Below are 25,390 nucleotides of genomic sequence, written 5' to 3' on the forward strand. Positions count from 1 at the left end.
ATTTCTCTCTTAAGGACTGAAGTGTATGCTTATGAAATTAAAGTTAGTGGTATTGGGACAGTTGACTATTTACAGAAATGAGCTACTTGGAAAGGATTTCTTCACCCATCACCATGACTCTAAAGTGTTGCGAAGCAAATTCAGCGGTGGTTTTACTGGTGTTTTTTTTGTTTGTTTGTTTTTTTAGCAGAGTGTAAACAAAATTAAATAAACCTGTGAAACTCAGCAATACCTTTGTGAAAATGAACGTTCTCTATGTTTCCTTCTTATTTTCTTTTATGTACTTTATGTATAATATTTTTTTCTTCATTGTGTTACATTCTTCTAAAGTGTTAACCTTATCAACTTTACACGCACAATATTCTGCTTCTGCTTCTTAGTAGCTGGAAGATCACCTTTGATTTTAAATACCTAATGGTATTTTATTCCTATTACTTTTTAAAATTTTAATACTTAAACTAATAGGCATATGTGTACTTTGCTTTTCCTTAAGGAGAATAATAAACTGGATCTATCACACTCTGAATCTAAAGTCCTAGTACCTTCTTTCTTCCCAGCTCTAATTCACAGTTATTTTTGCATACATTTCTCATGGTTAGTACAGATGCAGCTGTGTTTTATTGTTGTTGTTTTCTTTCTCATTTTAATCACCTCATTTAAAATCTGTGTTCAGCCTTGAACGTCTCTGATTCTGCCTCATATCGAAACCTGCACTTGGACACAAGTTTTACTTTTGTATTTATCTTGATTTTTTAATTCTTTAAGTTTTAAACTATTCAGTTCAGTTTTGTCCGACTCTTTGTGATCCCATGGACTGCAGCATGCCAGACTTCCCTGTCTATCACCAACTCCCAGAGCTTGCTCAAACTTGTGTCCATCAAGTTGGTGATGCCGTCCAACCATCTCATCCTCAGCCGTCCGCTTCTCCTCCTGCCTTCAAATTTTCCCATCATCAGAATCTTTTCTAAGGAGTCAGTTCTTTGCATCAGGTGGTCAAAGTATTGGAGTTTCATCTTCAGCATCAGTCCTTCCAATGAATATTCAGGACTGATTTCCTTTAGGATTGACTGGTTTGATCTCCTTGCAGTCCTTGGGACTCTCAAAAAGAGTCTACTCCGACACCACAGTTCAAAAGTATCAATTCTGCACTCAGCTTTCTTTATGGTCCAACTCTCACACTCATACATGACTAATGGAAAAACCATAGGTTTGACTAGACAGACCTTTGTCGGCAAAGTAATGTCTCTGCTTTTGAATATGCTGTCTTGGTTTGTCATAGCTTATATAGTATTTCCAAAACGTGCAAACAGTAACTACTACTCTAAAATATTCTACCCCCTTACTTCTGTGGCCAGGAAGGAAGTTCACTTAAGTAAAGCTTTTACGAAGCAAACATTTCCCAAGGAATGCAGTAAAGGCTTATCTTCAATGGTTAATATTCAGAAATCCCATCACATTAGACTGATATTTAATAAGCCTATATATAAGTATAGAGACTCTGAATTATGTTGTAGGGATACAAAGATAAGTAAATGCATATCCTCAACCCCCAGAACATTGTAGATATGATGGAAGATTTGTGGGAGAAAGAAGGTGGTTTCATTGTGATATTACCACAAAACAGATGTCCTTACCTGTACCATTAATCAGGTCACAATAACTTGACCAATAGGAGAGATTCCTTAGGAATTAAAAAAAGAAAAAGAAAATGATCAGTCTCATTTCAGGAGCACCTTCTCATATTACATTGTCTATTATGAGTCAGTATTTCTGCAGAAATAATAACAATTAATTAGACTAGATGTGACAGGTGCTAAGTTTAAGAAATGTTCTAAGTCATTTGGTCTATGTATTGTTTGAAGCCGGCATCTTGTTGAGATAAAGGAAGAGCTTGATAATACTAAGTAGCTAGATTATAAAATAAAAGCTGCCAAAATTTGGTAGTTAGGAACAACTTGGAAAAGATAAAGTTCTGCAAAAAGAAAATTTAAAAACACGTATCAGACATTTAGATGTCTACTTCAAGAAAGTTTTTTGTTGTTGCTCCAGTGGGAGAAATGGAGTATTTCATATTATGTTGAAGTGTCCAGCTGAGGAGGAAGATACTAAATGGTTAACTGATATAAACTCATTATGAGAGAAAAGAGTAGAATGTGGAAAAGGAAAGAGATGTTTGATTAATAGAGATTTAGAAACATGTAGAAAATCAATATATACTTTTCCTCTCAACTCTTGCTTGAGCTGGCATTAAAGCAGGATGAAGTTTATTAATTTATATTCTGGTATCTACATAAAATATACATGTGTGTGTATATTTATATATGGAAATAATGAAAACAACAGTAGTTATAGTTTCTCTGTATGCTCAACCACTTTTTGGTGATGGAAAAATGGTTTTGTGACTCTAACATACCATCCAGTAAGATGTCAAGGCAAGCTATTGCTTCTTTTTTAAACAGAATAAGCTGTCAGTCATGTTCAGTCGGTTAAGTTAACCTTATCATAATCTTAAATGAAATTCTTACTCCAATTTGGAGCATTTAGTAACTCTCCTTAAAAACTGGTAATATTGAAATGCAAGAAATTCTCACTTTCCTCAATATACAGAGATGTGATTTCCCTAAAATGAACATTTAGAAGTGTTTGTTTTCCTCCATTAGAATTTTCAAAATGATAAAAGACTGTGAACTCTGTAGATGAAAAGTCTACATGAGTGAGTATTTAACTGTTTTAGGCAATTTTTAGGGACACACTCAGTGTGAAGTAATGGTTACTTAATCATAAAAATATTTCATCTCTTTTGATTTTGATCACTTTATTCTTTGTCAGGAATTACTGATCTTAAAACTCTAATTTCAACTTTGAGGAGAAAAGCTTTTCCCCATTGATGTTTATTGGGCTTCTTTGTATTTTAGCTAGATGACAGATTAGGTGTACTGCACATAAACAGGCAGGAACTTGGGAGAAGTAGGAAATCATGGGTATGTGAACATATCTCATTCTACTACTACTTCATAGGAAGTGTACACTTTATTTTCAGGTTTAATATGTCAGTTTTGGAACAGGAAATAATAATTCCATTTTTTGCATTGACAATGGTTTAAAAAGCTGAATTATCAATATAGAAAATTATTTCAGGAAAATTTTTAAGGGACAAGTCATGAAAATGTTCACATGGATTCATTGAACATTCATCTTTATAGGTACATTTAATTATCTCCCTGGAATGAATGATGTTTTTTGACATGCTCAGTTAAAAAAGAAACAGGAAGATGTCTGTATTCTGACTTGCTAGATGATGAGTTGATATATTGATTTTCCTCATTTTCATTTATGTCATTGTTGCGTGTAAGATAATACCGGTTATGCAGCAGAGATGGAAGTAGTCCCTTTAGATTTCTTTATGTAAGAGAACTTGTTCATAAAGGTGAACCCTCCAGTGGGGCTGATACTCAGCAAAAATGCACTAGTGTGACCAGTCATCACAACTAAAGGATTAATGCCTGGTAGACCTAGGGAGTTTCTAGGGCTGAGATACAAACAGCTCTGTCCCACAGGTTGTGCCTGTGCTTTACCAGCTGGTAAATAAATTTCTTGCCTGCCTTAGAGTATCCTAGTGACACACACTTTGCCTGGATACTTACTTTCTGCCTTTGTATGTGTCAATTATAGCAACTTTGCTTATGTCGTCCTTTCCATTGAAAACTTTGTAAATTCCATCCGCAGTATTATTGTACTGAAGAGATACAAGAAACAATTACTTGTACAACAAACCATACTTTCCAAGTTATTAAATATGTAATTAACTCACATTTCTCAGTGGTTGTTCATAATTATTTCATACGATTTTAAATATACATGCAATAGTTTCAAAATTATTGGTCTTTAATATTTTAAAAAGACAGAATACAAAAGGTGACTAAAAATAAGTGCTAGATGCCGAGACAAAGTAAGGTAACAAATGCCAAAGCTGTCGTGATCAAACTCTAGCGCTCTCTGTTTTATTTAATCCAGAAAGGCCATTTTGATCACTACTCCTGATATATTGAGGTGAGGCGAGAGTGAACAAGACCTATGAGAAAAATGACCAATGTCTGGACATTGTCCAATGTTATGATCTCTAAGTAGTTACTAAGACGAAGTGCACAAAATTAACAACAGAATTAGCCGAGGAAAGAAATAAGAATATGTGAGTGAAATAATAGTAACTGAATTTATCTCCCTTAAGGCTTTCTGTATTCATATTTGATTGATATATGAACTTGCAACGCTAAAAACCATCTAAAGTAAAATAACAATGAACTGCAAAATATAATTAATATCTCATATAGTGCCAAAAGGAATCACAGTAAAATTTTCCATGCAATAGTCACCTTGTCCTATTTGTAATTCAGAACATTCTGCCATAACTAAGTACATCACCAAATTCACTTTTTATCTCCAAACTGCCATTTCATGAGTTTGTAGATAGAAGTTCTTATCAGCTCTGAGCACTGCGCTCACTCACGGAAGTTCTTACCAACTAAATCCGAGAGAATACAACATGCTGATGTATCAATCTTGTGTACAATTTAAGGTGACTTTTAAATTTACACTGAAACAATTTTTAAAGAATGATATGATGAATATAATTAACAAAAATAAAATACAGCTTAAACTTTTTTTTTTTTTTAGACAGGAAACCAAAACCAAAAACAGTATTCAAACTCTTAGCACCTTATAACCTAATTTTAGACAATTGCATATTTATCTAGGAGTGGAAACTTGATTAAATGGCCACTTCTTAATCTTAAACTTAATTGTCAAATCCAGATAAGTAAATTTTCCCAACCAGGAAAGCTAAATCCATGTGAGGTAGAGATTTTTTAAAACTTATGGTATGTATTCTGAGATCTGAAATAGGGTTTAACACACTGAATGATAAACTTATGAATTGCCAATGTGATTATATTTATCCAGTTAAAGTCTAACAGTATCAACATTTATAATTGTTACTCACAGGATAAAACACACCAATTGTAGTAGTAATAGGATATGGAACCAAATTCAAGAATGGATCCGTATAGCCCCACAATAGTTCTTTCAAAGTTCTGTTTTGAAACATAGAAGATTTGGACTTTTTGATAAATGAATTGAGTATTCCTTGCATAAATGTATTTGGATACAGCTGTGGTGCAGCCTGCAAAAAAAAAAAAAAAATCATGGTTTAAGACACCAACTGCAATATCACTTTCTTAACAAATAAATATAAATACAAGAATTAAACTGAATAAAACAATTTCCAGCTATCTTTAAAATGACTGCCAAATCTAGCCAGGACTAAAGTATATTATTTCTTCATCTCTTAATGATTACATTTCTCTGTGGTTGTGTGGGCCACAGGAAGAGGAGTTTCAAAGTTAAGTCCTACTTTTTGACAAATTTTACTTATTTATTTCATTAGTGATTTATTTTGGCTGTGCTGAGTCTTCGTTGCTGTGCACGCTTCTCTCTAGTTGCCTTGAGCAGGGCCAGTCTCTAGTTGTGGTGCACGGGCTTCTCATTGTGGTGGCTTCTCTTGGTGCAGAGCATGGGCTCTCGGGTGTGCAGACTTTAGTAGCTGAGGCATGTGGGCTCAGTGGTTGCGGCTCCCCAGCTCTAGAACACGTGCTCAACACTTGCGGTGCGCAGGCTTAGCAGCTCTGAGGCATGTGGGATCTTCCTGGACCAGGGATTGAACTCATGTCTCCTGCATTATCAGGTGGATTCTTTATCACTGAGCCACCAGGGAAGCCCCATAAATCCTTTTTAAAATGATACACTCTAAGTGGTCTTCTAATTAGTCTTCAGTTGTTTATTCTATCATCTTGTCATCTTTCCAAATGATCGTAATTCAAAATAATAACATAAGAAAGCATTTTTATAAAAATGAAAAAAAAAAAGATATCTAATTGCAGTTTTAATCATGAGATTATTTACAGTTGGGTTCTAGAGGATTTCAAAATCAGTAATTTTGCTGTTGTCTACTCACTGCTACAGCCAGGTTGAGAATGGTGAACGTGTCATCCTCAGTTCCAACTGATAGCGAGGGTTCAAAGATGGCGCCATTGGGCTGCAGGAAAGAGACCGTGTGGGTCTCAGGGTCCTGGGTTATATTTTCCTTGGCTAGATAACGAACTCTGAAAAACAGGAGGAACTAAAACTCAAAAGCATTGTTTCAAATGAATGTCATTCATTCTTGCAACAAATAATTTTAAGTACATAGACTAGACTGTGTCAGAAATTATGCTAAACAAGTAGACCAAAAGGATAAGCAAGCTGATGGTGAGACTCTAGCAAATTAGAGAAGGAAGGTCTTAGATGTACATACCAGGGGAGAAGGAATACATGTTATTATAGGAGGTTACACAGATTCTGTGAGAAGACAGAATAGGTACAAACCCAGGCTTGGGATGGTTATGGTGGGATAATGGACAGGATACAATTCCATATAAGTGGTTTGAGTGAAAGATAGAACTTTAACTTGGTAAAATATGGTAGAACATATAGGATAAGTAAGAACATGGTAAATAACATGTTTCAACATGGTTGGTTTATAGTGTCTGAGGAAGGGGGTGGTAGAAAACACAGCCACTGAAATGAGCAATATTTCAAAGACTAAAGGATTGCATTCTACATTCAGATGTTCACCTTTTATCTTGAGGGTGAGGGGAAAATACAGAAGTTGAAGCAGGGGAATATTATGAGCCCGTTTTCTTATATTAGAAGGACTGTTCAAAGTAAATAGCCTTTCTATCACTGGCTTGGCTATAATTTTCATTATTTTAATGAAAGTTAAAGATGGCAATGGCACCGCACTCCAGCACTCTTGCCTGGAAAATCCCATGGACGGAGGAGCCTGGTGGGCCGCAGTCCACCGGGTCACTAAGAGTCAGACAAGACTCAGCGACTTCACTTTCACTTTTCACTTTCATGCATTGGAGAAGGAAATGGCAACCCACTCCAGTGTTCTTGCCTGGAGAATCCCAGGGATGGGGGAGCCTGGTGGGCTGCCGTCTATGGCGTCACACAGAGTCGGACACGACTGAAGCGACTTAGCAGTATCAGCAGCAAAGATAACTAACAATATATTTCCACATCACAGATCAATTCCTCTCCAACCCTACCCCATGTATGGAATAGTTACTAGTTCTGAGCTCCTGGCTGTAATCTCTAGGCAGAGTACCAACTACTTTCTAGGAATGTGGTGAAGGGTAATATCATGGGAAAAAAATATTTTGTACATACAAGATATTTACTGAGATGAAATAAGGTGTACATTATTCACTGCTCTATCAAATATCCGAATGTCTCTATCATGTGATCTAATAGTTATTTGTTGTTATCTAAGATAAAAATTGACAAAATATGGGACTGAAATAGAAAAAACAAAACCAACCAGAAAAGCCTGACCTGATTTCAATCAAGTATAATAAAAATGTAGGTTCCTATGCCATAGGTATTATGAGTATTTTGTATCCCCAAGCAGTGTCTGGTACATGGATAAGTTCTTGGTAAATAGTTTTGAATGAAGAAATTATTTTTTACATTCTTTAAAAAGAGAATTCACAAAAATATGGAAATATATATTATTTCTAATACAATTTCATCAAGCTCTTTATTGTTTATTCTCCTTGGAGTAGTGTAGACATACAAAGAATATAAATATGTGAGACATCATCCTGGAGAATCTATTACTAATCAGTTACTCTTTTATATTAGATAGTTATATGTTAAAATGATATTACATATTCATATTTAAAATTAAAATAATTTTCAGGAACATTTATATTTATATAATTGAAATAATAGCAATATAAGTAAGTGTAAGTAACTGAAAGTCACTCATTGGTGTCTGACTTTTTGCGACCCGATGGACTATACAGTCCATGGAATTCTCCAGGCCAGAATACTGGAGTGGGTAGCCTTTCCCTTCTCCAGGGTATCTTCCCAGCCCAGGGATCGAACCCAGGTCTCCCGCATTGCAGGTGGCTTCTTTACCACCTGAGCCATAGTTGTGACCCAAATTGTAGTTTACTTAGTTGTACTTACATTATACCAGCAGATGGCACTCACTAACAGAAAAAAAAATCCTTCTAACTGAGGTCTGTGTTTACAATGTACTTGAAAAAGAGATTATAAGTACTCAAGTTTTTGTTTAAAAATTAGAATGTACACAGGTTTTACAGAGTGTTGGTTAATAAGGTTAAAGGGAGGAAATTGCTTCATATTTTGTTTTCCATGTACTCCTGGCAAAGCAAAGTAATTAAAAAATTAATGTTCTATCTGAGAATATTCTGAAGGAGTTACCAGGTCTTCATAGAGATGATATACATAACTAACATCTCAGTCCAGGAAGTTTCATGCTTTGACTCATGTCACACCCTGTCAAAGTTTCATCAAGCTCACTTCAGCAGCTAAAAGGCAAATAAGCCTGTGTGGTTCTGTTGAGGAGGGACATCCTCTTCCACTTCCAACTTCAACTGAATTCAGGGTGTAATTGATAGGAAGTAAATTCACCTCAGCACGTGGAAGACTCTCAAACTATTAACTTTTTCTGAAAGGTAACCATTGTTTTTCCCATTATTTAGGGCATCTAGGTAGACAGTAAGGATTCCTTTGGCAACATCATAAAACATCATGAGATTCCTTTAGAATTGTTATATAAATTTGAGTTTGTTTACATACTTTAGCTGAAAATCCAACTTCTCCAACCCTCACCTCATTGCTTCTCCAAGTAAATGAATTATATCTAATCCACTCTATTTTTATCATGAAGGTTTTAGCCTCCAAGAATAAGATATGTATCTTATCACCTATCCAGAGCAGGACTGGGACAGGATTCTATATTATGATTGTTTTTTACATTCCACAATGAATACCCTTAAAAGTAAAAACATACCCCCCGACACACAAACAAGCAAAAAAATTAAGCAAAACCTGTGATGAGACAGATCTCAAATACCACCTATTTTCTCTTATCACATGTATTCAGTTCTCTCAGGGTATGATTTTTAATCTGTTATGGTTTGGCGGTTTAGTCGCTAAGTCATGTCTGGCTCTTGAGACCTCATGGACTGTAGCCCGCCAGGCTCCTCTGTCCATGGGGTTTCCTGGGCAAGAATACTAGAGTGGGTTGCCATTTCCTTCTCCAGGGGATCTTCCCAACTCAGGAATTGAACCCAGGTCTCCTGCACTGCAGGCGGATTCTTTAACAACTGAGCTATAACGAAGTTTAGTCAGTTATACTTAGATTGTATTAGGTCATACGTGAGTTCTAGATTTTCAGAGTACATGTTTTTTTGGAATAAGATATTCAGATATCTTATTATATCAGGTTTTTGATAGTTATCTAAGAAGTATAAGACTGAAAAAAAATTTTTTTTAATATTTCTGAAAGTAAGATTATTTTCTGTAACAATGAAAACCAAGACTTCTTTGACCGAGTTGTGAATAGTCATAGACATATGTCTGAAGACAGGAGATGGGGATAATTATTAGGATGGAATAGTACCATGGCACTCTACAGCTTATATATTATGTTATAGCAGCAGGCATCACCCTCCCAACTACTGTTACTTCATTATATTTGAGCAAGAGTTGCTGATATAGAAATAAATTAATGCATGGAGAGGAAAGAAATTATATAATTATAGACTACCTAAAACAAGTAAGAAAATAAAACTATGAATTATAAATCTTTACAAATATGAACTTTTGTGATAATACTTGATTATTGTCTATAACTAGTTGTAATTATCCTTGAAAAATCATATTTATATAGCAAATGATACAACATGACTTAATTCTGTTCCCATATGGGGTCTATAAATGTCCTAATACCTGGCTAAGGTTAGTGTTTTTAGCATTTCAATCTATAATTTTGATAGGGGGAAAATGTATGCAAATATCTAGGAGTTACCAGTTTCCAGGATTTTGTCATTGTGGACAAACCATTTAACTTACCTGGTGTCAGTCTGATTTTTAAATTTACAAAATGAAAAGTTCTGGCTAATTATTTCCCCCTATATCTGATGGATCTTAGATTCTATTCAAAATGTGTTAAACTGTTAAGGCATGTAGATAAAGGTATTTTTTATTCAGTCTTTGTACTGGAGAAAATATAAGAATGAAACTACTGCATAAATACACTCTTAAGACCTGAAAAATAGTTTGAATAGAAATCCTAAGCAGGTATTTTACTTACATAGAAGTTTAATGCTGTGGTTAGCAAAACTGACTATGTACTACAATCACCCAGAGTATTTGTAAAACTCATTACCAGTCTCAAACCAAGGGTCTCTGATTCACTTGGTCTAAGGTAGGGCCTGAGAATTTGCATTTCTGCCTAGTTCCCAGGTGATGCTGATACTGCTGGTCCAGGAGCCATACTTTTAAAACTACTCATGTACCTACACTTTTCAATTTTAAGATTTTAAAATACTCATTTTTTAAATTTTTGATAGATTTTTTTCTATTTAGATGCATATTTCAGAGTTTTTAAAACATATATGCCACAAGTATAAAACACATGTGACTTGTTACATGTAGGGTAGTTAACTGATGCTGGTAAATTCATAATAAAACCTGTTTTTTAATTACCATTAAATCCTTAGATTAGGATTTTATGTAGGCAGAAACAAAATATTTCCATATATATTAATGGTAAGAAAATAATAAGTACATTTCAATACAATGACATTTGTCAAGTGAAAGCTTTTTCAGAAATACCTGTGTTCAAGGAAAGAGTGCCACGTATTTTGGCGACTCACCTGTATGTGTAAGGACCTCTTTGCTTAACTTTAATTTTGCTGCTGTTAACTGTCACTTCATCTGGATTCTGCACATCAAATATCCAAAACTGTCTGTAAACATCTGTGCCTGTTTTAACCCAATTTTTAAAAGCAATTGTGCCTTCTTCAAGGACAACTTCCTATGAAAAAGAAAATGTTTGGGTTATTTTTTTGTAGCCAATATGGGCACCTGTTGGGAGTTTAAAATTTTTCGTTAGTCAGTGAAAGACCAAGCTGAAGTATCCTGCTCATGAAAACCTTTGCAACCTGCCACATGCTTGCAACAGAAATGTTTTCAACACATTATGGTAGCAATCTCTTTCAGTCAGCCTTTTACAAGGAAAATCAGTGTGTAATATTGCAAACATGTCTGGTGATTGTAAGCCAACCATTGGCAAGCTTTAGAGTGACCCTATTTCAATATTGCAATAATTTGTAACTATTTATTAAGCAAGATTAAAGCATTTCAAAAAAGTACTTATCAGGTTGAATATAAATTTCTAATGTACCGTCAATGATTCAGACTGAAGAGGCAAAATGGAAAAACAGAAAAATCTAGTGGAATTAGAAGTTTTCTCATTTTCTTCAGAATTTGGATACTTCAGGGGAAAGTCAGTTAACATTTGTTAAGAAAAACACAGCTTTGATTTCTCCCTTTCAAAACCCTGATCAATGAGGCTTTCCTCTCAGTACATTTGCATAAACCTATTAGTACATGTTTCCAAGATTACAGTAGTCTAATTCATTATTATTTGGTTAATACTTTAAAAATAAAAGATGAAATACAGAAGTTTTCTTTTCTTTTTTTGTGAAATCAGAAAATCCAACATTAGAAGTATCTACTAGTTTAGGTATCTTTTAGTATGGATATATAAGTATCTATTAATAGTTTAGGAGCTGAGACAGAATAGAGAGTCACCAAACCCTTTAAGGTCAATTTTATTATCTGTAAAGTAAGGGAGTTACCATAGATGCTCTCCCAGGTTCCTTCCAAGGCTTTTACTCTCTGAGCAAGAAGCCTATGGCGCTCTAGCAGCTAATGGAGACAAAGGTGACTTTGTGGCAGGCAATGTTTCCAATTAACTACCTTGGAAGGAACACATACTCAGGTGTAAAGCTCCAGCTTACCCTTTTACTGCTAGAGGAAGAGGAAGGAAAGCATTTCACAGAAAATAAGCCTTAAAAAACCCACAAGAACAATGTCACCTGTTTGTTTAGTTCACCAGGAAGCATCAATTCATAGAATGATGGATCAGAAAAGGACAGTGAACATGAGCACATTTCTAGGAGAGCATGCTGACACTCTGAGAAACCAGGTATCTGGCCCGAGGGTCACTGAGGCAAATGCCTAGTGGCAGAATCACCATGAAGATCCTAATCTTGACCCTTAGGCTAGTCCTCTTTTACACCGAGTTACTATTTTTTGTTCCTGTCACCTCTGCACTTAGTTGGTAGAAGTCAAAGTGAATTAGCAATCTTCAGGACACTTGACTTATTGCTTAATGGAGAAAAAGAGAGAATTCCTTAGAGAAGAACAGGGCATCAACTAAAATGTCATTACAAAATCCTGTGCTGTCACAATCCTTTTACACTGGGTACATTGCGACTGTTAAAGCAGTGTGAGACCTTAGTACTTTTAACAAGCAATTGTCCTTGAAGATTGCCTTATTACTCCTAAAAAGTCTTAATTCCATAGCAAACCCAAATCAAGACAAAATTATGTATAGATAAGTATTATGTCTATTCTAAATGTAAAGGTGTTTACTGTAAATGAGCAGGGTTTTGAAGCTGAAATCTACATGGAAGCTGCAAGCTATTTTCATTTACCCGTTTCAGGAGACATTATGAGAGGAGAACACACATGAACATATACACATGCACATTATTGCTTTCGCACTGTAGAATCTTAAAGACTAGTATAATATCAATTGTTTATCATTACTTCTCAATACACATATTTTATTTGAATAATGTACTTGCTGCTGCTGCTGCTGCTAAGTCACTTCAGTCGTGTCTGACTCTGTGCGACCCCAGAGACGGCAGCCCACCAGGCTCCCCTGTCCCTGGGATTCTTCAGGCAAGAACACTGGAGTGGGTTGCCATTTCCTTCTCCAATGCATGAAAGTGAAAAGTGAAAGTGACGTCGCTCAGTCGTGTCCGACGCTTAGCGACCCCATGGACTGCAGCCCACCAGGCTCCTCCATCCATGGGATTTTCCAGGCAAGAGTACTGGAGTGGGATGCCATTGCGTTCTCCAAATAATGTACTTGGTGGGACAGAAATCTCCCTAAGGCTTGTGCATTTTATATAAAGAAACATTGTAACTGTATCATGTCTTTCTTCTAAGGGCCATGAGTTACTTTGTCTTATTTGTCAATCTGGAGATAACTTTTTTAAATGGGGAAGTTGAAACACAAAGAGTTGAAATGACTGCATTGAATTTCTAGCTTTAGAGTTAGGGTCATCAGTGTCAGACTTTATTTTTCTGGGCTCCAAAATCACTGCAGATGGTGACTGCAGCCATGAAATTAAAAGACGCTTACTCCTTGGAAGGAAAATAATGACCAACCTAGATAGAATATTCAAAAGCAGAGACATTACTTTGCCAACAAAGGTTCGTCTAGTCAAGGCTATGGTTTTTCCTGTGGTCATGTATGGATGTGAGAATCGGACTGTGAAGAAGGCAGAGCGCCGAAGAGTTGATGCTTTTGAACTGTGGTGTTGGAGAAGACTCTTGAGAGTCCCTTGGACTGCAAGGAGATCCAACCAATCCATTCTGAAGGAGATCAGCCCTGGGATTTCTTTGGAAGGAATGATGCTGAAGCTGAAACTCCAATACTTTGGCCACCTCATGCAAAGAGTTGATTCATTGGAAAAGACTCAGATGCTGGGAGGGATTGGGGGCAAGAGGAGAAGGGGACGACAGAGGATGAGATGGCTGGATGGCATCACTGACTCGATGGACGTGAGTCTGAGTGAACTCTGGGAGTTGGTGATGGACAGGGAGGCCTGGCGTGCTGCAATTCATGGGGTCGCAAAGAGTCAGACATGACTGAGCGACTGATCTGATCTGATCTGAACACCATCCATTTTTTTTTAGTAGTGGAAGTGGGTCCTAGAAAAACAGATATCTAATTCAATGTTGCACAATAATTTGGTAGTAGGTAATGGTGAATCCGGCATTTCACGCCAATCTTGTTTGGTTTTTATAAACCACAATTTGTACAGAGACAGAGAAAAATATTGAATCAGTCATAATAGGAATGAATTTCTTCTGATCCTAAGACTACGTAGGTACTAGAAATTTGTATAGACCTCTTTGACTATCAAGACTAAATATATCATAAGGTCCTCTTAAAAAGGAGCTTAAGTTCTTTGTGACTTTAAAAGGCCTTGATTTTAAATTGACTTTGGACTGTCTGGCCTATTTTGTGGATCTTTCAGTAAATTTGAAATACAAAGGTGAAATTATATGTACAAAAAAAAGTAATATAATTGAAGATCCTCTCCCTTGGCTGATACATACATCAGTATCTATCCCTGACTTTAAGTGTTCAGAGTATTTAGCCCTGGATTTAAGCTTAATGACTCGAGTGTGGCATGGTCTTCAGCTGAGTTGAAAGCCATTTACTTTGAAAGTTCTGTTTTGCTACATTAATTTGAAGGCAGATGTCTGGGACTGTAATACCCTCTATCTAGTCCTGTGGTCACTTGGGAAAGCAGTACTCATCCACATGATGGGCAACTTTAGTCTAACTATGTTCCTTTGAATGAACTATATAGAATACATATGCAGAAAATAATATTGTCCCACTTCTCAAGGTTCTTATATAGTACTGAAAGATGGAATCATATAAAGCAGATTTTAATCTATGAATAGATTTCCTTACCCTACTACCAACCTGACTAAGTATATTGGCTTCTGTACTCAAAGCCTAGAGTGAAAAGTGAAAGTGTTAATCACTCAGTTGTGTCCGACTCTTTGTGACTGGATGGATTGTAGCCCATCAGGATCTTTTGTCCATGGAATTCTCCAGGGAAGAATGTAAGAGTGGGTTGCCGTTCCCTTCTCCAGGGGATTTTCCTGATCCAGGGGTCGAATCTGGGTCTCATGCATTGCAGGCAGATTCTTTACTGTTTGAGCCTCCTGGGAAGCCCAGAGTGAAGTGGTTAACAATGAAATAGATGCTATGAGTTTGATTTCCAGTTTGATCATATGCTAACCATTTAAACTTGGGCAGGTTATTTGATTTCTTGTACCTCAGCTTCCTTATTTATAAAATAGGGATAATAATAATATTGGAAATAATATGAGGTTGAATTATATGAAATTAATATTTCTGAAAGTCAATATAGGTGGAATATGGTATAATTGTATTATTTATTTCATTTATAGCATTCCTGCCTGAACCAGTCATGTGGCAATAACTCATGTAAAATCCTGTGACACTTCTGCTATTTAATCATTTCTATATTTATTCTCCATCCAGTGAAATCAAAACTTCCCTAAAAAGCAGAAACATACTGAAAAGAGTCTTTATCTTCTTCACTCACTACCACAATTTGTTCTGTTTAGAACCAGTTACAAGCAGTCTTCCTATGATCAAAACATTTTCTCCTATGTGTATACATGCTGAGAGAAAGAGAAAGCAAGGATTAGAATATTAAAGCCAGTTGTGCTAACAGTCAAAAAGTGGTTTTGGTCTCAGGTTATTATCAAGTCATCACTTAAGCCTCAGACTAACAACTGGTGGAATTGATTACATATAATATGTTTCTGAAACTCAGGAAATCAGCCTCCAAGTGTTTATGTAAGAACCTAAAATGGGAGAGTTTTTATTTGGCATGAAAAGTATACTATGTTGATATTAAATTGGGCTGGAGGAAGAAAATTACACATGCTGACTTGCTGTTTCTTAAAACATTTTTAAGTGATTTTATTATTGGAGTTAATATGCAAATACATGTTTAATCCATGTTTTACTATTTAAATTTAGAATTTATTTTATATTATTTCATGTTCTCATATATTAATATTAAATTTAGAGCAAATTCTACTATCTTTAACAACCTATATATGTCTGGCACTTTTTTGAGCTTTTAGATACTATAATAAGGTAAAAATTATTTTATCATATCTAGAAATAGTCTAAGCATACATCATGAAATTAATATATATGTGTATAAAGTTTACTGTCAAATATTGACTATTGCTTTGAAATTATAGTCATTTTAATAAGTCAAAATAATAATCATTTATGTTTATTTTATCTGGAAGCATGTTTTGGCTATGAGAAGATCATTTGTTTCAAGAATAGGGAAAGGAAATGGTGTAATTAAATGATGGTATGATTGAACATTAGTCTTTTAATTGAAAAAGATATCTTGATTTTCTATCTTGATGTTCCACGGTTAATATAATAGGTGAATTCAAACTATTTAAAATTGCCTGTTATATAATATTCAGCAATATTAATCAAGTGATATTTTATGGTGTCAGGTGATAAATTATCCTTTGTGAGTGGTGCCAGAACTTTGACCTTTTTCTGAAGTCCTTTGATAATTTCTGCTTTCCACATTTGTGGCAGCTCATGCCATTGACTTTTAGTCTATCTAGCAAGATTGCATAAATCTGCTGGTCCCACTCAATTCCACTAGGAATCATGATCTGAAACACTGGTATAAAAGCATTCAGCTATAATGCATAAAACCCTACATAATGCATAATTATCTATAATGCATAAAAACCCTACAAAATTTCCTTTGGAAATAGTGAATAAAGAAATATAATGGTAAAATGTATCGACTGTTTTATGCCATTTCAGATATTGGTATCAGGTGTCATCTTTGAGAACCACAAAGTATCAGAGTCCCAACTCTAGAGAACAAAATGAGATGGTTTTCTTATCTTTTTAAATTAAGCACTTTAATTTTTTATGGTGCTTATATATAGGTAATAACTTTGCCAATTTGCTGTTAGTCCATTAAATAATGCAAGTTACATGCAATGAGTTTTAATTGTAGAGAAAAACTGACTGGTAATATAACATATATATATATATATATATATATATATATATACACACACACACACATATATATATATATATATACACATATACATACATATATATATACTGCCACTACTGCTGCTGCTGCTAAGTTGCTTCAGTCGTGTCCGACTCTGTGCGACCCCATAGACGGCAGCTCATCAGGCTCCCCCGTCCCTGGGATTCTCCAGGCAAGAACACTGGAGTGGGTTGCCATTTCCTTCTCCAATGCATGAAAGTGAAAAGTGAAAGTGAAATCGCTCAGTTGTGTCCAACTCTTAGTGACCCCATGGACTGCAGCCTACCAGGCTCCTTGGTCCATAGGATTTTCCAGGCAAGAGTACTGGAGTGGGGTGCCATTGCCTTCTCCGATATATATATATATATATATGTGTATTTGTAAAATAGCAGCATTAACCTAAGTGCTCTTGAGGCAGGGGCAAGACACTTGGCTCTTTGTGCTTACACATAATTCAAAGATCTGACCTCTACATGTATGCCAAACAGATACATATGCTAATCTCATATTTAAAATAATTTTGTAAACTAAATTTAAAAGAAACAGTTTTATTTAAATGAAAAAGTCCCAACATCTTTACATAATTAAAATAAGCAAGGTCAACACCGCTATATGATAATCTGAGAGCAAAAGCAGGCTGTCTTAACTATACTACACAGCTCCTGACCATTGAAGGGCTTCTGATGATGTCTTGAAGAGTGAAAGTGAAGTCGTTTAGTCGTGTCCAACTCTTTGCGACCCATGGACTGTAACCTATCAAGTTCCTCTGACCGTGGGATTTTCCAGGCAAGAGTACTGGAGTGGGTTGCCATTTCCTTCTCCAGGGGATCTTCCTGGCCCAGGGATTGAACCCAGCTCTCCTGCATTGCAGGCAGATGCTTTACTGCATTGCAGGCAGATGCTTTACCATCTGAGCCACTTAATCTTAACCAAAAGGCCAAGAGGTGATGTCTTAGAGATGATGTCTTAGTCTGTGAATATTGAGCTGGGTTACAGTGTGACCCAAAGATTGCAGGTAAGCCTCATTTCAAAAATAAGAAGGGAAAGCACTCTATTTCTTTATTTTATCCCACTTTATTACTCAGCACTACTGAAAATATAATTTTAAAGTTATTAGTGACTGTGTTTTAACTACTATTTCCTTAATTTTCATCTGCCTGAAATAATTTTACTTTTTCCTTAAAAATTGGCTTCAAAATAACTTCTAAAAAAATTAGTCTATTATTTTCATTGCTTCATATAAAATAATTTTTCTGTTTTCTGTTGTCTTCCTACTTACCTCTGAATGCACAAATAGCATAATAATTTCTCTGCTCTTTTGTCTCTATATTCAAACTCTCCTCAAACATATCTATTGTTTAGTTTTATCTGTATTCTCTATAATAATGCACAAATGTCTAAACCTTCCCTTTGAAATATACCCTGATGTTCTTTTCAAATCATTTATATAAAACCTCTGTGCTTTATTCTTCTAAGGTATGCATGCTTCTGTCAAGAACACAGCTGGACATCTTGTAGTTTGAAATTTTTACTCCTCTTTTCCCTATTTATTTAGTTCCTCTATCCATTGCATTCCATCACACATCAGTTCTACATACTCCATCACACTAGACCAGAGAGCCTTTTGTTTTGTGCAAACTGTGCAAAGATCTGTTTAAAAGTGAGTGTTAAATTCTCCTTGAAAGTGATCATGTCCTACATAACATTTCCTGTTTTTGGTCTCCTCACTTTCCAACACTTTCTGTTGTAGAATTAGAGAGTGCAAAATGTATAAATCATCTCATCTCTGCCTTCAGATTGCCTAGGTTTAGAAACTAACTCATATTCCTTTTGGCTGGGTGAGTTGTCAGGTTGATTTAAGGTCTTGTGATGGTAGTATGTTCTCATTGATATTTGTGAAGACTAAATGAATTAGTATATATGAAGCTCTTAGTAGGACTAAAAAATGCTTTATTTAGTATGTAGTATAATATATTAGTATGTGTCGCATATAACTTACTAGTATATTGTATTGCCGTTTCCTTCTTCAGTATATTTGATACCCGTCTCTAAATGCAGATTTTGTTATATCTAACAACTACAGGTAAATATACAGTACTATTGCCTGTCATGTCATTAATTAGTCTTCTGCCTGATGCTCAAAAGTTTCCTAAATTTTACCCCATGTTAGTATCTTTCCAATCATCTTTGCTGTTATTTCTTTGTTTTGACACATTAAAAAAAATATTTTTCCTTCTATCGTCACAATATTTAGTTGCATGTCCACAACTTTTTCCATGGCATCAAGCAGTCCCCTGACACTTTTATTGGAACGCTCTTTGGACTTTCAAAATTTTATACTTCAAAATCCAATTCAAGTCTCACCTTCTTCCTGAAGTTACTGAATACTCTGTGAAAGTTCTCTTTCTAAATAGTGTATGCTTTAGAATTCAAGTACAGAGTTTCACAAGTCTCTGTAGTTTTTTTTACAATATGCTTTTTCCCAGTTAAAATTTATATTTCTTGAGATAAATATTTATTCTCTCTTAGCCTCTATACAAATTTTTGATGTCTCAAAACTCTTATTTCCTGAAGATTAGGCATATGAACTTAGAGATAAATATTAAACAATTAAAATAGATGTTAGTGCCTCTCATGATGTCTAACAGAGACTCTGTATGTATAATATTGTTGAATAATAAAAAGAAACAATAGATGATCACTGTTCGCTACTGATTATCAAGTATGAATAAAAAAAATCTTAGTCTAAGATAATGTAACTGGAAGATTATTGTGGCTTTTCTCTTCTGAAGATTAAATAAAAAATTATAGTCTGTGTGTCAAAATTTATCCTGTTCTCACTCCACAGATACAGAAGGGAAATGAGTTTATAGAGTAGAAAGGATATAGGACAGTAGCAGTTCTCTCTAACACGTTAGACACTCCACACGTCACCATCTCCTGTCTGTCTCTATTCAGCTATATTAATATCAAGAAAACTGGGAATTCCAAGGAAGGAGATGGTATTTAATGTATAATATTTCCAGTTAAATCCATGAGGTTACAATTTTGCTGTCAGTTAGCAAGAGAAAAGATAGAAATGCCTGTGTGGTTATTAAGCAAATATAGCATACAAGTATAGAAACTGTACCAAAAATGTCCTATTTCTTAATCTGTTGTACTAAGACAACAGCTATAATAATACAGTCAGAAAATTTTTTAAATTTATAGACTAAGCATTTAGCTGAACAAAAACAAACCAAAAAAGCTTTGGAAAATAGTAACTTCTTGTCCTGGATAACTAGATTTGAAATTAAATCTTCATATTGAGTCAGGCAGTGCTTTAGTGAAAAATAATTGTAATTATTTAAACTCCTAGTAAGAGTAGGATGTCAAACATGGGTGAATGGATGAGACAGATAAAGGTCTTGACAGGAACAGAAACTCCAGTATGTTGTTGATCTCCTCTGTACATTGTGCTTACTGACATCTAGACCACTGGCATCTGAACCAGGATGACAGCTGAGGCTAGCACTCAGATAAGTTTATTTGGCCAGCATTATATTTTAAAAATAAACATACATGCCTCTGAGCAGGGCACACACTTTTAACTTCACAGTAGTCATTGTCTTGTTTTTATATTGTCCTTGGTAGCTTTTTTAAAGGCTTGTCTCCAAAGCCTGAAGTTATTTGAATTTGCTATCCCTGGTTTAGGACTCCAGCAGATCTGTATCTCCTTATTCTAGTCTTCCTTTACTTTATCAATTAAAGTTGGTGAGTATAAAGCTGAATTAGAAGGAACTAGGATGAGAGACAGATTCTAGTTTGTTGTGCAAAGCCTATGTATTGTCACTTTATTTTTAGTTAAATCTGTAGTGAACTTGTTTGTATACATACATATATATATATATGCACACACATATATATACACACATATACGTACATATATATACTGGGATATGTTCTGCATAACATTTCTGAAAATATTTTCTAAAAGTCCGTTATCAACCTTCATCAGTAGGAAATGTTTATAAGAATCATATTAATATTATACACATATATAACAGTTTACCAAACAAAAATAAAATTTACCAGTTTTACCAAATATTCCTAAGTCAATATTAAACACAGTTTTAAGTTATATACAATTTTTCTTTAATCAACTGTAACCAAAGGGCAACTACTTTTATAAATGTACCCTCACAAAATAACACTCATTTCTCATTCAAAAGCATATGAAAAGCATATCAGCATACTCTTTGGACATAATTTAATGGAATTACTTCTACTTATCTGCATACCTATAATAGTTTTTATCAGAAATTAAATATTTAGACTTAAGATGACAGTGCATTCATACAGAGTATACATCATACTTTGATTACTTCTCTATCATGTAGAGTTTCAGTTGTTCAAAATCACCTTTGTGTTAGACACAAAATTGCTGGTTATAATGAAATATAAAACAGGAACCCTAAGCCAAACACAAATCAAGGTAGACTGAATCAGGATGAAAAGAAATATTCTTGATACCACTTGTACCTTTTTAATTGTCTTCTCAATAAGCATGTCTCCAACTGGCATTAGAATCCCTCCAAACACAGCCAGGACTGCACCAATGACAGCACCAGCAATGAGCCCACAGTTTCGATTGCACCCCATTTTTCTTGTTCAAGGAAAAACTGAGGTTCAGCACCTGCTTCTTTCCAACTCCCGGGTCTGATGAAAGTGGTTGCCAAGAGGTCTAGTTCTGTCATTAAAAGAGATCATAAAACAGAAGCATAAATATCAGTACAAAAAGATCAAAGTACAAGGAAAACGCAACTGAAACAAATCATTTTGCCAGGTATAAACAGATTTTTTTTTTTAGAAAAATTTCTAGATCTTTTTTTTTTTTTTTTTAAACTAAACCTACCTACTGGTGGTAGAAACAATAAATATCATCACACAGAGCATTTCCTCAAAATTCTCCTCTTTAATTTTTTTTCTGTGGATGATTAACATACTGAAATCTTATCTATGTAGAAAATGCTTATGTACTCTTGCCCTATGCCTACCTTCTGTCAGCCTGGGACACTCATGGATATTTTTGCCCTCTATCTGGCTTTTCCACCTAAACACAGCCATTTGCACAGCACTACATAGGGAACAACAGACTGGTTCCAAATAGGAAAAGGAGTACATCAAGGCTGTATATTGTCAGCCTGCTTATTTAACTTATATGCAGAGTACATCATGATGCTGGAAGAAGCACAAGCTGGAATCAAGATTGCCAGGAGAAATATCAATAACCTCAGATATGTAAATGACACCAGCCTTATGGCAGAAAGTGAAGAACAAAAAGCCTCTTGATGAAAGTGAAAGAGGAGAGTGAAAAAGTTGACTTAAAGCTCAACATTCAGAAAACGAAGATCATGGCATCTGGTCCTATCACTTCATGGCAAATAGATGGGAAAACAGTGACTGACTTTATTTTGGGGGGCTCCAAAATCACTGCAGATGGTGATTGCAGCCATGAAATTAAAAGACACTTACTCCTTGGAAGGAAAGTTACGACCAACCTAGCCAGCATATTAAAAAGCAGAGACATATTACTTTGTCAACAAAGCTTCATCTAGTCAAGGCTATGGTTTTTCCAGTGGTCATGTATGGATGTGAGAGTTGGACTATAAAGAAAGCTGAGTGCTGAAGAATTGATGCTTTTGAACTGTGTGTGGTGTTGGAGAAGACTCTTGCGAGTCCCTTGGACTGCAAGGAGATCCAACCAGTCCATCCTAAAGGAGATCAGTCCTGGGTGTTTAGTGGAAGGACTGATTCTGAAGCTGAAACTCCAATACTTTGGCCACCTGATGCAGAGAGCTGACTCATTTGAAAAGACCCTGATGCTGGGAAAGATTGAGGACAGGAGAAGAGGATGACAGAGGATAAGATGGTTGGATGGCATCACCAATTCAATGGACATGAGTTTGGGTAGACTCCGGGAGTTGGTGATAGACAGGGAGACCTGGCTTGCTGTGGTCCATGGGGTCACAAAAAGTTGGATGAAATTGAACTGAACTGAACCTGGTATTCTCCTGCAAATTGAATGTGGGTTGACTGGAGTCTATTCCATCTAAATGCCAAACAAGAACGGTAAAAATTTTTTCTTTACCTTTTTCACAATTAGAAAGATACAGTTTTTACAGTAAACGATCTGATGAGTCTTAGAAGGAGTCAGTTCTTCTAATCAGTGGTAACCTATCAGTTAAAACAAAAAAACACGAGTAAATTAGGGAAATACATTGTCAGAAAATTAATACTACACTACTTTCTAATATCACCAAAATTATAATCACTGTTAAAAGAAAATTCCATTCTCATGGATATTGATTTCATGCTTGAATTCTTTCTTATCAACTGTGTTGAAAACGTTGAAATATTTTACATAATATTTTCACTTATTTTTAATAACTGACTTTTATATCTTCTAAAGGTGAACAGAACTTGAAGAAAATATGTACTGTAGAGTATATCTAGATTCTGTAATAGGTATTGCTTTCTTACTAGCCTGAAATACATATATTTTAACATATTCAAGAGCAATAGTGTTCCTTTTGTTGTAGGGAGCTGATTCATAGGGCTTCCCTGGTGACTCAGTGGTAAAGAATCTGGCTGCCAATACAGGAGATGTGGGTTGAGTTCCTGGGTTGGGATGATCCCCTGGAGAAGCAAATGGCAATCCACTCCAGTATTTTTGCCTGGGAAATCCCATGGACAGAGGAGCCTGGTGGGCTACAGTTAATGAGGGTGCCAAAGAATCAGACATGCTTAGAGACTAAACAGCAACAACAATAAACTGATTCATAACAATTCTGTTAAAATCAACTAGATTGTGTCAGTATGTATGTCACTTAGTCTTATCTTTGGAAAAAAATTCTTAGCGTAATAAGTAGATCCTATGGTAACAAGACTTTATCATTCAAATACCTAAAACATACTCTTTGAGCAGTTTGATTGCAGTAGGAAATCTATACTAGGGTTGACCTGACATCGATAAACAGAATGTGCTTTGTAGCTTGGAAACAAATACTCCCTACTTCAGAATGCCCTTGCCCAAGGAAGACAAAAATTGCAACAGATTGGAGGGACACACAATATTTTTGTCAGTCTTGTAAGGATAATAGTAAAAATCATACTTTGTTATGGTTTCAGATTTTTCCCTCCATGGCTTGGTTGTGGTTACAGTACCATTCTGATGGTTTTAATAGTATTTCTTTCCACTTGAGTAAGCATTTAATTTTTTAAAAGTACTAATTGCATAGCTAAGAAAATGTTAAGAATAATGTTAAGAAAATAAAGGAATAAGACTTTCCCTAAAAATGGAAAAAGGCAAATCTTACAAACTTTTTTCATTCTTCAGGATTTCCACTCACTTATACCAAATACCTAGGATGATCCACTGTAAATCAGGATGAACGAACCGATTCACACTGAGGTCCTGGTGGCTAAGAAGTTTGAATAGTCATTAATGTCACATGTTTTTTCCCAATGTAAACAAAACACACAAGCCTAAACAAGTGATTTACTTTTCCTGTGGAATTTTATGTCTCTGAGCAAGTTGAGTTGTTGTTGTTTAGTTGCGAAATCATTAGCAACTCTTAGCAACTGATGGGCTGCAGCACACCAGGCTCCACTGTCCTCCGCTATCTCCTGGAGTTTGCTCAAATTCATATCCATTGAGTCCATGATGCTATCCAACTATCTCATCCTCTGCTACCCCTTTCTCCTATTGCCTTCAGTCTTTCCCAGCATCAGGGTCTTTTCTAATTAGTCAGCTCTTCACATCAGGTGGCCAAAGTATTGGAACTTCAACCCATCCTTCCAATGAATATTCAGGGTTGATTTCCTTTGGGATTGACTGGTTTGATCTCCTTGTAGTCCAAGGGACTCTCAAGAGTCTTCTCCAGCCCCCTAATTTGAAAGCATCAATTTGTTGGCATTTGGCCTTCTTTATGGTTCGACTGTCTCATCTGTACATGACTACTGTAAAAACCATAGCTTTGGCTATATGGACCTTTGTAGAAAAAGTGATATCTTTGCTTTTCAGTACACTAAGTTTGGCATAGCTTTCCTTCCTTTATTAATTGGTTGGGGGTAGAACCTGCCTGCCAGTGCAGGAGATGTAAGAGACACAGGTTAGTTTCCTGGGTCAGGAAGATCCCCTAGAAAAGGGAATGGCCACCCACTCCAGTATTCTAGACTAGAGAATTCCATGGACAGAGGAGCCTGGCGGGCTACAGTCCATAGGGTCACATTGGTCATGACTGAAATGATTCAACACAAAGAATGAAGAATAACATGCTCCCTCCTATGGCTTTGGGTAGGATTGTCATAATACAGTGGAATAAATTATTTAAACTTGATAATAATGACTAGATATTCTCAAGTAGAATCTCTTTTCTACTTGTGAATATCATTCAAGTGTGCTCTACTGTATGTAAGAGACCATATTCAGGGGAGCTTATCAAGCACTATTTTACTGAATGCCCATC

The 25,390-nt window shown here is 35.5% G+C and overlaps 1 protein-coding gene across 20 annotated transcripts in view; it reads right to left on the reverse strand.

The window, feature by feature from the left end:
- The window catches only part of LOC109557336 (platelet glycoprotein 4), a 92,731-nt gene that overhangs the window by 11,695 nt on the left and 55,646 nt on the right, over window positions 1-25,390 (reverse strand). For 15 of the 20 annotated variants that reach the window (XM_070787690.1, XM_070787687.1, XM_070787685.1 and 12 more), the window contains 7 exons: window positions 23,011-23,096; window positions 21,402-21,609; window positions 10,791-10,951; window positions 6,011-6,158; window positions 5,000-5,179; window positions 3,645-3,736; window positions 1,635-1,681 (listed from right to left, as the gene is read on the reverse strand). In XM_070787690.1, the coding sequence (XP_070643791.1) occupies window positions 1,635-1,681; window positions 3,645-3,736; window positions 5,000-5,179; window positions 6,011-6,158; window positions 10,791-10,951; window positions 21,402-21,521 (748 nt within the window). In that variant the 5' untranslated portion in view covers window positions 21,522-21,609; window positions 23,011-23,096. Of the gene's footprint in view, window positions 1-1,634; window positions 1,682-3,644; window positions 3,737-4,999; window positions 5,180-6,010; window positions 6,159-10,790; window positions 10,952-21,401; window positions 21,610-23,010; window positions 23,097-24,238; window positions 24,344-25,390 lie in introns of all 20 variants that reach the window. The other 5 variants (XM_070787697.1, XM_070787696.1, XM_070787695.1 and 2 more) reach the window with 2 other exon arrangements.

This window comes from Bos indicus, chromosome 4, assembly GCF_029378745.1.
Source record: "Bos indicus isolate NIAB-ARS_2022 breed Sahiwal x Tharparkar chromosome 4, NIAB-ARS_B.indTharparkar_mat_pri_1.0, whole genome shotgun sequence".
NCBI classification, from domain to species: domain Eukaryota; kingdom Metazoa; phylum Chordata; class Mammalia; order Artiodactyla; family Bovidae; genus Bos; species Bos indicus.